Source organism: Quercus suber, unplaced genomic scaffold, assembly GCF_002906115.3.
Source record: "Quercus suber isolate HL8 unplaced genomic scaffold, Cork oak 2.0 scaffold_746, whole genome shotgun sequence".
NCBI lineage: Eukaryota > Viridiplantae > Streptophyta > Magnoliopsida > Fagales > Fagaceae > Quercus > Quercus suber.
Genome location: NW_027070183.1, coordinates 297264 through 311183, shown reverse-complemented (window position 1 = coordinate 311183; position 13920 = coordinate 297264). Strand labels below are relative to the sequence as shown.

General features: G+C 34.7%; 1 protein-coding gene across 1 annotated transcript; it reads right to left on the bottom strand.

Moving 5' to 3' along the window:
- Nucleotides 1-3154: 3154 nt before the first annotated feature.
- LOC111987561 (probable alpha,alpha-trehalose-phosphate synthase [UDP-forming] 7) lies at nucleotides 3155-7717 on the bottom strand. Its single transcript, XM_065766812.1, has 3 exons — nucleotides 5611-7717; nucleotides 5258-5531; nucleotides 3155-4099 (listed from the first exon to the last, which is right to left on the bottom strand). The coding sequence occupies exons 1-3, from the start codon at nucleotides 7590-7592 to the stop codon at nucleotides 3788-3790; spliced, it is 2568 nt and encodes an 855-aa protein (XP_065622884.1). The 5' UTR covers nucleotides 7593-7717; the 3' UTR covers nucleotides 3155-3787.
- Between the last annotated feature and the right edge of the window lie 6203 nt (nucleotides 7718-13920).

The following is a 13920-nucleotide window of genomic DNA, read 5'->3' as shown; positions in this document are numbered from 1 at the left end:
CCTAGCTTTCGCTAATTCTACAATGATAAATGACTACTCAATAGTGTGTTCAAGTTAGATCAATTTGTGATTTTTTTAATCAAATAAGAAACTTATGTTTAAGTTCTGCTTACATAATAAACCAATTGGTATTAACTTAATGGTAAAGAACAATCATTATGGAGTGGACACCATAAATTCAAATCTTATTGTATCTATAAATAATAATGATAATAATAACTACAAAAAGCATCAAACCAAGGCTTCATTATCTAGCTTGCTCAAATAGGATAAAAGTATTATAATGGTTAAGTATTAAAAAATTGTTAGTATATTCTTTGAGTCCTTTTAAATAGTGGTAGTTTATCAATAACTAATTTGAATAGTATTTAGCTAGACCTTGTAGTTGAATTGGCACATTTCCATGCACAAAGCATTAGAGGTCTAGGAGAAAAAGAGTTAAAACTGCAAGATTAGCAACATGTTGTAATTATCTCTCGAATTTTTTTTTGAATAGTATTTATTGTTTATAGCACAATTATTATTCTTTGTAATGAAATAGTCATTACATTCAAAGCAAACAACACAAATATCTTAGAAGTAGCATGATTTCTAAAAATGTGGGGACTATCTTCCACCCAAATTTGATAGCCATGATGGAAAACTGCACGATTTGCCAAAACAAGTCTAGATCTGTTGCTATGACGATTGCACCCAAACTAACTAATGCCAGACCTAAAAGCACTCAGTTGCTCATAAACCCAACACAATCCCTGCATTGATTTATTATTACTGAAACATTATCTGATGATATTTTGTCTTTTTGTCCTTTTGTCTTCTACTATTTTGTGTTGTGTAAAAAGAAAGAAGGATTATTTTGTTCTTAATTAACAGTCTTCACTTTGAATGTTTTTAAGGTAGATTTTTATTGCTAGATGACAAAAAAAAATTTAACTTCCATTTTGGTAACCAGATTTTTATTGGTATGAAATATTTTTATTTTTGTATTTTTATATGCCATTTTAAAATCATATAAATATAAAATAAGTTCAAGTTGTACACTTCATGAAATTACACATTTTTTTAATAATAGATTTCATAAAATCTAATGGTGAAAGTCATTACCAATTTACTATTATCGTGCCACTAATATTCTAAAAATTGATGAGCTCCCTCATGTTACTTTATTAATCATTTTCCAAAAATCTCACACCTTTCTCTAATCCCAAAGATCATCACCTTCTCTTTCTACAGTCACCTCCTCCAACTGGGTTTATGATGAGGTTTACAAACAATTTTAACCAGGAGAAGATGCCTGCATTTGTGCAGAGTTTCAGTTTGGGGTGGAGGATCCAAAAGCCAATGATTTTGTTTTTGTTTTTTTTTTTTTTTTTTTTTGAAAAGCAACTTTATAGAAAAATGCTTTGCATGCCAACAAAAAAAAAGAGGAAAGAAAAATGTTTGGAATTCCAATTCCGGAGACAAGAAAATGGATTATATTATACATACAATACAGCTGTACAAGCATTTCAAAAACAGGCATACATCTCATCAAAAAAGAAAAACAGGCATTCACAACTCTTTTTATCTTGTCTCATTTTATCTAGTCCAGATACTTCCGCTTTACTTTTTTTTTTTTTTTTTTTTGAGAAGAATTGTTTCCTCCTATTTGTAAAGCATAAAAGGTGAAAATGACAACTAGGTTTTTAAATAAATCAAATCCCAATAAATAAATAAAGTTTGGTAATAAATCTGATCAACTCTTGGAAAAGCATAGAATTTTGGTTTGCTTCACTAGAAAGAAAAAGACCGGAAGGGAAATTAATATATATATATATATATATATATTTAAATGTCACAATTTGTGAATCAACCTTGGAGCTAACCTTTAGTGCAGATTTATTCGCCCTAGATCTTCGTAATTGGCTGGAAAGTAATTGCAGATTGGAAGCTAAGGCTGATCCCCTTTCAATTCCTTGGAATATCCTCTCTTTTTTTTTTTTTTTTTTAGTTGTTGTTGTTGGTATATGGACCTTATGGCAGCACCGCCAGAGAGTAGAATTAGATGCTAAAGTAGTTGTTGAGTTAATTAATAGTACCGGCATGTCGAATGCTACTAATTCCTCCCTTGTTACTGGCTGATTGCAGGCTCCTACTTTCTCAAGTTCCTTAAGTTAAGGTGGTTCATTGCTACAGGCAAGCTAGCTTCACTGCAGATGCTCTTGCTAGATTAGGATCTCGACTATACTTGGGTTGGATTATTTGTATTATGATTCTCCCCCTCTAATCTGTTAGATGTTTTCTGTCGAACCTTTATGCCCTTTGTCATGTCAGGATGTGTCCTGACTCTAGTGTAGCTGCTGGTTCTAAGTTTGTTTTGAACGAAGTTTACTTTTTACCAAAATAATAATAATAATTTTCAGTTGCAGCCAAGAATGCAACCATGAAAAAGAAAGCAGTTTCTCAAAAAAAAAAAAAAAAAAAAGAAGCAAAACTTTCTCTGGAGATCTTTTCCTAATAAAAACATTTTGTTTGAAAAATATTTTTTGACATCATTTTAAGGGTGAGCTCAGAATTTCAGAAAATTGATTAGTGTATTGATGAATGTAAGGAACAGTGGTTAATTATGGGTACCTTTGCAATCGTACAAAGAATTAAGCAACGGGGATAAGCTATGACAACTAAAATCTATTCAACTTGACAAGCTATTGATTCATAACCACCATGTATTATAAATAAAGCTGCTTGACCTGAAATATGATGCATATTTTTATTATCTTTGAAAAGAAACAATGAACCGCTGACATAAACAGAAATGCAGACTCCTACATTATAGTGGGGGCAGAAGGAGGTGGAATTCAAACTACATACACAAAGCACCACAAAAAAATACCATTATCGCTAGGTTTTTATTAACTCCTACATTGTACTAAAATCTGCTACAAGGAGGTTCTTCTCTTGAGCATTATCTTAATCCAGACGGGGAAGATACGTATTCCATATACATTTCAGGCCCCAAAACACGTGTAAACTATTTTTGAGGTCGTCCATGTCAAACACAAGACCAAAAGTAGGAAGCATATAATACTAAAATGAAAATTTTTGCTATAGAATTTACAGAATAAGCAAAAGAAATTATCCAAGTAACAATGGCAAGACAGATTCACTCAAAAAATTCAAAGAGAAAGGTAAGAAAAAATAATAATAATAATAATAATAAAAGACAACAATGTACTATTCATCTATCTAACCGAGCGTTTACTTCGGCAGAAACCTGTCTTGTTACCCCCCTGAACATCTTTCACAACATTAAAGTTACTTGTCCCTGCTAATGAAGGTGAGAGAAACATGGCCTACTTTGATCAGTTGACAATTGTATTACACAGGCTGGGAAGAGAATTTATGTGTATGTGATGCAATGATTATTCATGCATTTCTTGCAATTCCGAGTCAGTTCTCCACGAACAAATATGGTCGGTCCTATTGACCTTTGAGACGTCTGAGTTTATGCCCAAAAAAAAAAAAAATTAATAATTAAAAAAAAAAAAAAATCTGTTTTCCAAAGTAAAACCCACATTATGCACACTTCTCCTTCATTGTTTATGTCACAGAAAAAATCCAGGCTGTTGATGTTTCCAAAATGACCACCAACTGATCAGAAAGAAGGCCATATAAAGTTTCTCCCACCAAGTTACTTTAAACACAGAGGAAAATTATAATCACCTTTAATCACAGGCCGGCATGTTATTTCTTCCCGATTGGCATAAAGGAGAAGACATTGAAGTTAGAAAAGCCATGGAGGAGGATTTCAAGGGGAAAATCCTTCTTCAATTCTTGGGGAGGGTGACGGGTCTGAAGCATCAGCAAGAGCCTCAAGCATGTTTATGACCTCAGTTGTGTCATCCAAATAGTACTTGGCTTTACTTGGCTTCTGTCCAACGGTGCAGGCAAAAACGGATGAATTTGAGGAGAAAACACCACTTGTCATTGCATCTCCAATGATTTCAAACATGTCCTCGTCAGATCGGTCATCACCAATACACAGTACAAAATCAGCCTGCTTGCCACCCTCTGCCATTGCTGCAAAGATCTTTTCCGCAACCAGGCCTTTACTGACTCCCTAAAAGCCAAAGTATATGTTAGATTCCAATATCATGTTTACTAAGCAATAGAAGTTCCAATATTTGACTGGAAGGGAGTATAATCAAGGCACAAAAAGTGGCACAAGTAGTCTCTGGTGAACTTATTATGAAAGAACACAGGTCTAAAACACCATAATAATAAATCATAGACAATTAGAAATGCAATTAATTGTATTAATTAGGAACGTTTTGAGATAAAAACTTATTTATGTCTCTTTCTATTTTACAAAATAGTTTGTTTCTAAGAACCCTGAATCAAGGGAGGTTGACATTAAAGATCCAGGAAAATATTAATAGCATCCTCATAGCATGGTATAAATGATCCAGGGAAGCATATTTTTCTTACTGATGTGTAACCAAAAAAATACTACATTATTAAACTCATATTTGCATTGATAAGACTAACAATTTGCTCACTGATGGGATTTTTTCTTTTGCTAGGTAATTCACTAATTCACCCCAAGGGGTATATGGATATTGACAAGAAGCTAGATAACTGTGCCACCGGTGCTTTACTTTTGTGTTCTCTCTCTCTCTCTCTCTGGAATACTTATAAAAAGACACAACACAAAAAATGTTACACTGTTCCAACAAGTGGGAGAGGGGGATATCAATGCCAGGAGCTACAAGGCTCTTAGCCTATGCAATGTATTGATCGTGTAGAAGGAACTACAATATTTAATCTTCTGTATAAAGTGTTACTTTTGCATAAACCCTTAGTTAAGTCAAATTAGAACACTTAAATCTGCATTAAGGTTGATCCCACTTCAATAATACTCGTGTCACATTATTGAATTGGCAATGAATCTAATTGTTTCTTGCTTTTTTTCATCATTGCGTTTGCATAACATAATAAGTGTAAAAGAGTATCAGATGGAGAAATGATGGCTACAGTCCATGACCGAATCTGCCATGTGAGTGGAACATTTTATGTTTGGGTCGTTCCCTCTTTTGTTTTTTAATTTAATTTTTGCCTAACGGGATGAACATGGTTTAAAGCGTATTCTAGTAGCAATCATAAAAGAGGGATAGATGTGGCTTTAAGGCAGGAACCTAGCAAAACTTAGCATACAAAAATTTCTAACATTTTAGTCATTTGACGGAATAAAAGTCAATATTAAAGTTAAGATATCTACCTGTGGCTTCACTTCAACAATGGATTGACCTCTTTTGACAGCAACTGGTTCATTCGCTAGAACACTTTCTAGATGGTCCAACATCTCCTTAGCCTGAGTAGATCCAAAACCAGGGTCCGCATCCCGATGGTGCCAAACCAAAGCACTCTCCTTGGTTTCAATGTAAGAACCATCAGTGGATTCAGTATATAATTTCATAACAGGCTCAGCCATCTGTATCCACCCAAAGTCATTACTCTGCCCAATGGTCTTCCAAGGCTCTTCAGCAGGCCACCTAACAAATCATACAATTAGGCACATAGGTGACAGCAAACAAGTGTTGACATAACGGAGAAACTAAAAAAATAGAATACCTCATGAAGTAACCATGTTCAGCAGCAATTCCAAGTTTCTTGCAAGGAGAAAACCACTTTCCCAAAGAATCTTTTCCTCTTCCACTAACCACAAACACTGTGTTTTTATCATCACTGCAAAGCATGTCGATAATTGATATAACCTCTTCACTTGGGGACTTGTTGATGGAAGTTTGGGGCATTACCGTGCCATCATAATCCAAAAGAATGGCCCTATGTTTGGACTTTATATATGCAGATTCAATGGCATCAATAGACAACTTTCTGAAATTAGGATCCAGTGCCACAACCCTGAAACCAAAGCTCAAACCAATTCCCCAACAACGTCTTCTGAAATGCTCCCTGCAAGTCCTTTCCATATCTTGGAAAAAGCTCCTTGACCAATATGCCACATCGTGTGTGCTCACATACCTATAATGCTTCTCGTGGCGCAATTGCTTCTCGGAATCATTCATTGAAATTGCCTCATTCATTGCCTCGGCAGTTGCTTCGACATTCCATGGGTTGACCCGAATTGCACCACTCAATGAAGGTGAACACCCAATGAACTCTGATACTACTAGCATGCTCTTCTTAGGACCACTCAATTCTGAACTTGGCTCTGACCCAGAATCGCCCTGCCTGGACACAATGTACTCATAAGGTGTGAGATTCATCCCATCCCTCACTGCTGTGACCACAACACACTCAGCAATGGTGTAGTACGCCGTTCGTTCACTAAGAGAAATTGGTCTATCAATGAAGACGATCGGTTCATAACCTGGTCGCCCAAAAGTTTTGTTAATTCTCTCGCAGCTTGAACTTATTTCATCCTGAATTTCCTCAAGATCCTTCCCTCGTCCCCTAGCAGGGTTTGCAATTTGTACCAGAACTGCCCTTCCTTGCCACTTTGGATGCTGTTTCAACAACTGTTCCATTGCCAACAGTTTCAAATTGACGCCTTTAAATATATCCATATCATCAACCCCAAGTAACACAGTTTTTCCTTCAAACTGTTGTCTGAGCTCCCCCACTCTCCACTCCTTATCTGCGAGTCTCAAAACAGATTCAATCTGGCCCATGTGAATCCCAACTGGCATGATCTTTATCCCCACCGTCCTTCCATAATATTCCAATCCAATATAACCCCTCTTTGATTGATACTCCAGACCCAACATTCGACTACAACAAGACAGGAAATGTCGAGCATAATCAAAAGTGTGGAAACCAATAAGATCAGAATTCAAAAGTGCCTTCAGGATCTCTTCCCTCACAGGCAATGTCCTATATATCTCTGATGAAGGAAACGGACTGTGAAGAAAAAATCCCATTCTCAGTCTGTTAAACCTTCTCCTCAAGAAAGTAGGCAGCACCATCAAATGGTAATCATGAATCCAAACATAATCATCTTCGGGGTTTAAAATCTCAATCACCCTTTGCGAGAAAATCTTATTTGCAGCCACATAGGCCTCCCACAAAGACCGATCAAACCGCCCACCATGGTTTGCCGAGAAGGGAAGCATGTAATGAAAGAGTGGCCACAAATGCTGTTTACAAAACCCGTGATAAAACCTATTCAAAATGTCGTTCGGTAAAAAAGCCGGGACACACTTAAACCTATCCAACAAAAGCTGAGACACATCATCTTGTTCGTTCATATCAATTTCGACCCTCAAAGACCCTACATACAAAACCTCCATATCTTCAGGTAAACCATCCTTCAGCTGTAATAACAATGAGTCCTCATCCCAACTAAAACTCCACCCCTTATTATCCGGCCTACGCTTAGCTTTCACAGGAAGCTGATTAGCTACAATAATGACACGGTCTTGAATGACCGAAGACGGAACATCTGACGACACACTGTTGGCCTGATCATCATCAAGCTCAGAAATAACCCCGGGAACGGTCATTACACGTGGAAGCCGCTTCTTTTCGCGACCCATTACCGGAAAGTTCCCCGAAGCTAGATCTAAAAGATTGGTATACGATCTGGACATCATCTTTAACTACTTTTTATAGATAGTATATAACCCCCAAATCTCAAATTTCTAAACCGAACCCACAATTGCTTTTGTCCCAAAATCACTATAACTGGCCACGATCTGAAATGGGTATCAACGAAAAATACATCATTACAATTAATTTAACAAAAAAACCGAATATTTTTCAACCAAAAAAAAAAACCCAGTTCCTAAAAATCAAAGCTTTAACACAAGTAACTATCTGACATCCAAAAATAGCAAAAGATCTATGAACACAACACTCCTAGATAATAACAATCTGAATGGTGAAAATTCAAAAACCAAAACAGAAGCAGACAAAAACAGCCCTAATTAATTTGAAATTCTAGGGTTTCTTTTGGTTTTTTCTCTGTCCCCTCTCTCTGTTCCAATAGTCACATTCCAATCTCTCTCTCTCTCTTTCTTTCTTTTCTTTCTCATATATACAAAAATATAACCAGTTTCTTAAGGAGGAAAAGGAAATAGTAATTAAAAAAATATTTTTATAAATATTTTTTTATTTTTTATTTTAAAAAGAAAAAAAGAAAAAGAAAAAAGCAAGAGGATAAGGTCGGCCAGTGGATAACCCAGTAATGCCAACTGGCATTGATAAGTCTTTCTTTCACGCGCTGTTTACTGAGGCTAATGATGACGTGTCGGTTTCTCGTGGCGCCACCGTTTTCAGGTTTCACGGAAACTGGGTCCACTCACCGTGTGTACTCCCCCCCCTACCCTGACCCCACACGGTCATCGTACATCCAAAACTTTTTTAGCTTCGGATAATCACGTGCGGTAGTACCACATTTACTTCTCACGCTGTCCAATAGGGATTTGCCACCTGTCATGTTTCTCGGTTCTTCTTTTTTTGGCACGAGGGGGAAATGAAAAAAAAGTTAGAGTACGCGAGAAAATAATAATAATAATAATAATAATATTAATATTAATATTAATATTAATAAAGGGTGTGCGTGGTGGTTTTGGGGGGTGTGGCCCAAGTTGTCATGATTTGCCACGTGGCAGGACTTGATATGATAGTTTAGGATAAGGGTTCTTCTTTCTGGGTTGATGACGTCATCGGCTGCATCACATTGAAGCACCACGTGTTTTTTTTAAAGGACTTTGTGTCTTTGTTGTACGATAAATACTATTTACCCAACTCCCTTCTTTCGCCCAATAAACCCCATTATTATTGATGTGATCTCCTTACTTTGGACATGAGAAGTGACAGATAAACAACATTTTTATAAGAGTTTGAATTTGGCAAGAACGTGGGATGTAAAATTTTATATTTTACATCTAGATTATCATATTAAATTTTTATTTAAAATTTAATATATTTTCCTACACATAATAATATATCAATAAATTTATAGTTAAATTAAATTTTTAAATAGATATTAAAATTAATTAAGTGTGATTGTGTTTATTATTTAATATGTAATATGATGATGTAATGTGTTAAGATTGGATGGGTAAAATTTTATATCTTTATTAATTTAATTTTTTATAATAAATTTTAGATTATAAATTCTTACTAGTTGTTGTAGGGTCAGTTTTGGTAGCCCAAGCCCAAAAGATATGGGTTGAAGGCCCAGTGAACCCATGACAATAAATTTGTAGAGAATGGGCGAGAGAGTTAGGCTGGTTATGAAGTACATAATGGTTGGTTAGGTTACTTGCAGTGATGATAACATGAACTAATGCTTGAACAACTCCATGCATGAATGTCCGAAGAGATGTTTTATTAAGTGAACAGTGATTACAACATTCAAAGTTATAGTAAAGCTTTTCTCTCTCTCCTCCGTCCTTCTGTTGATCATCCATTGGCCTCCGCTCTGACCCTCCGTCCTATCAGAGGTCTTATCCATACTCAAATGGCTCTTCATGATCGATGTTGCCCTGCCAAGGGGTTACATTCCCATTAATGCGGCCAGGGGGGTTAGGTGAGCGCATTCAATGCGGAGGTGACAACTAACCTAAGGCTTGCTCCTTCGCCGTGTCCCTGTCGCCGACGCGTAGCACTGGGTCCTCTCCTCCTCGGATGTTCAAGGAGTCCTTTGGGGTGGTCCTCGTGTTTTTCCGAGGTCTCGGATGCCCAAGGACAGGGTCATCCTCGGATATGCTCCTCGGAGGTTGGTCTTCGCGCTTTTTCCTTCGGACCCATCTAACATCCTCGGCGTGGGCCATTTGGGCCTGGCTTGGAGTGGGCCAAGGCTACCCGATTTTCTGGCCCCACAGTTATAATTTGAATTCACTATTTAAATTATTTTTTTGTCCATTAATAATATTAAGTAATAATGTATCACTTAAAAAAAAACACTAAGCAATATAGTGGCGGCTTCAGTATTTTTTTTTTTCTTCTAAAGGGGTCAATAAGAAAATGTCTTTTGAGTAAAATGTGAATTTTGCGCTTTACAAAGATCTCTTATTACAAATTTTCCTATAGTATACATAAGTAAAAGAATAAAAGATAAACTATAAGTTTATTTAGCACATTATTTCTTAATACAATAAACATATTAATTATTTTTCATTAAGTGAACTTTAGTTATTAACATTTAAAATGCTTTTATCAATTTTTTTAGGAAAATGATATGTTAATATTGTACTTTCAATGTAAGATTTATATTGTAGACAAAACAAATGTGTGCAATATTATACAAATTTGCAAAGAATGTACAAATCACATTTGTTTAGAGACAATGTAATTCTTATATATACAATGTAAACTAAGAATTTTCCATTAGTTTATTTCAAATTTGTTAAGATCTATTTTTTTTTTTTTTTTTTTTACTTTTGTTGTTGGGCTTTTTGTGTGTGTGTTTAAAAGACCAAAATATTGTTAAGAAAATCATATCTAAGCTTATTTCAATTGTACTAAAAAAAATTTAGGGTTAGTGTTTTCAAAATTTTATTTTAAAAGAGACAAATAAAAAATAAAAAATATTATATATTATAAAAAAAAAATGCTAGCTCATGAACCCCCTGACTTTACATAACACCGTCCCTGAAGCAATAACACAAGTCTAAATGTTTGTGGGGTGTGGGAGGTAAGGACCGAGGTTTAAGTCTCCAATAGGGAGTTTTGCATGTATATACACTTAGATTAGATTAGAGTAGAATTTCTATCTTATATAAAAGAAAAATAAAATACTTCTCTTTTTTTCACCATAATTTCTTCAATAATTGTGAATCAAAATGCATACGACCACACTTGAACTCATACTTAGAGTGTGTTTAGCACCAACTTTTAGCATTAGCTTTTAGTTTTTATGTACAGTTTTTCAAAACCCCACATTTTTTCTCATTTTCTCACTTTTTAAAATTTTTTCAAGGTACAAATATACTTTAACACACTTTTAGCAAAAAAATTTCAGTAAAAAGCTAGATAAATTGTTCTCAAACAAACACTTAATTTCACAACTTGCTTGAGTGTTATTTTGTGATTGGATTTTAGCTCTTACACAATAAACTACCGCAAAAATTTAATGAAAAAGAAAATTAGGTACATTAATTGACACTAGAACATGTTAAACATTTTGTAGAGTTGGGTGTGTGGTAGCATTTTTCATAATGAAACTTGTTGCAGAAAGAAATGGTGATAACAGGTATCATTGTTTGTTGTGGGCTAAGGCTAACTGAAAAGTTATAGTGGTGGTAGAGTAGAGTGGAGGTAGAGAATATATAAAAGCATATGCTAATACTAGTATTGATTTGGTTTGGCCTGGTAGGGGCATTTGGGGCTTGGTTGGTGGAGTGGGTTTTTAATGACACTGATCTCTTGGTTGGGGACATTGGGAGGTATAGGAGGGAAACCATGAAATGTCATTTTCATCCTTTGTGGGGGGTTTTGCTTTTATACCTACATATAAGTTATTGTTGGGTTGCCCTAAGAATAATCCAAAACAGAGAGAGAGAGAAATAGGGTATGACATTTAATTATTATCTCATTAACTAAATACAAGTCAGAGCCACCTGGTGTGCGGTTTTTGACTCATTTGCTGTCTCTACCTAATATCCAGTGTACGGGCAAAGATGGTGGTGGTGGTAGTACTATTGATGAGCTTTCGGGGCACGTTGTTTAGAAGAATTAAAAAAACTCTATTTTTTTAATCTGTTTTTATATTTTAAGCTTCGGGCTTTGTCTTTAAGAACTTTAATCCCAAAACCCAATTCCAACTCAGAAATATTGATCTTCCACTTAATATTATATATATATATATATTTAACTTTGGTATAAAATATTGGTACATTAATATTGCTTTATTATTAACTTTAATCTTCTTCTTTTTTAAATCATGCAATAATCGGACTCTTAATGCGATAATGTAAAGGAGAGACAAGGACATAAAGATAATATGATGTTTATCTCTAGGAGTTACTCAAAAATAGCCAATAGCTTGCTATTAATTTCTTCTCTCAGCAAACTTGAATAAGCTTCTAGCTAGTTATTAAAAACAGGGTCATGTTAATGGATGCTTAATAAACTATTTTTTTAATTTAATTTTAATACTATTTTTATGACAAATAGAAAAAATTATCAAAATATTAATTGTTTTTTTTCTCTTTTCCCATTAAATTTTTTAAAAAAATAGTTTGTTAATATATCCTCTTAGTGCATTCTTTAACTTGTAAATACCAGCCCAAGAAAGGGAGTATAAACTTAATGATAAATTTAATATTTTATATATAATAAACTTTGATAAAAAGTATTGGTACATTAATATTGCTTTATTATTAACTTTAATCTTTCTTTTTTAAATAAAAAAAAAAATCATGCAATAATCGGACTCTTAATGCGACAATGTAAAGGAGGCCAAAGCAAATGCGTGAATCAATACAAAACAAGGACATAAAGATAATATGATGTTATCTCTAGGAGCTACTCAAAAATAGTCAATAGCTTGCTATTACTTGAATAAGCTTTTAGCTAGTTATTAAAATGGGTCATGTTAATTGGTGCACTTAGAACAATTGTTAGTAAATTATTTTTAAAAAGGTTTAATACTACTTTTATGGTGAATAGAAAAAGTTGTCAAAATATTAATTAATTTTTTTCTTTTCTCATAAAAACTTTATGATTAATAAACAAATATCTAAGGCTTCGTTTGGGAGTTCATAAGGAAATTGAATATAATGTATTTAAGTAAGGGAAATGAATTGAAAATAATGGAATGGAATGGAATTAAGTAACCTTAATTGGCTGTTTTTAAAATAAATGAATGGAATATAAGTAATCTTGTTTGTGAGTGTAAAGTTATGATTTACAACTATATTTTATGTTGGCTTTATTTCATGACAAAAAGTGTTGTAATTGCTTTAATTTATTTCCTTATATTTTGTGAGATTTTATTGTATTGAGTTTAGTATTAAGTTGTTGAAGACTCAAGCTTAAATGAAGATCAGTACATTTCGCGACTAGCTCGCAAAAAATTCGCGAGAAAAGTTCCCGCGAAAAGGGCATGTGAGGAGCACATGACTGGAAGCTGAAGAGTCATGCCAGACTGTTGTTTTCGCGAGTGTCTCGCGGGTAAGGCATTCCCGCGAGATAGTCGCAAAACATTCTACCTAGAGGATTTTTAAGAGTGACTTTTTTACCCTTCACCCATACTATATATACCCTCATTACCCACAAATATAGAAGATGCCATTTAGAAAAAAAAAACACCCTAGATAGGTTTTCTACAACACACACACTCATCTTTTAGAGAGAGAGCTACTCATCCTTAATGAGAAATCATTGTAGTTTCTTCTCCTTCCCTCTTGCATTGTTATACATCGAGAGGAGATTTGTACCCAAACACAACTCACACCTATTCAGAGTGTAGAGAATGTTTTAGAGCTTAGGAAGTTTTGGGGATTTGCCAAATGAAGCCAGTGAGGCTTGGTGTATGCAATCAGGCATATTGTGGGATCCGAAAAGTTAGACAAGATACAGTTCCGAGAAGTCTTGTTGGCATAAGAGCTTTGAGGGCTTAGGTACATCGGGTAGATTAGACTTGGAGGGTCTCTTGCTAACCCATGTATCCCAATTAATTGTCTAGTGGATCGATTATCGTTTGGAGGGCGGCGGAGAGGTTTTTCGCCGAGTTCTTCAGTTTCCTCTTCGATAACACATCGATGTGTTATCTTGTGTTTGCATTCTCTTTTTCCTTACTCTTGTGCTTTACTTTTATTGTTGGTTGTTCATATTTTTAAACTAGAATAGTATCGGTTGTTTGCACTTCATTTACTCTTGTTTCCGCACTTAAATAAGTTAGAGTAAAATTAATCGAGCCGTAATCCTTTAATTGGGGTCTAAACAACCCTTGTGTTTTTAACACATTTT

Coding starts and splice junctions, on each gene's coding strand:
- LOC111987561 (XM_065766812.1), bottom strand. CDS start 7,592: ATGATGTCCAGATCGTATACCAATCTTTTAGATCTAGCTTCGGGGAAC. Junction 5,532..5,610: donor GAACATGGTTACTTCATGAG/GTATTCTATTTT, acceptor ATGATTTGTTAG/GTGGCCTGCTGAAGAGCCTT. Junction 4,100..5,257: donor TTGTTGAAGTGAAGCCACAG/GTAGATATCTTA, acceptor TTTGGCTTTTAG/GGAGTCAGTAAAGGCCTGGT.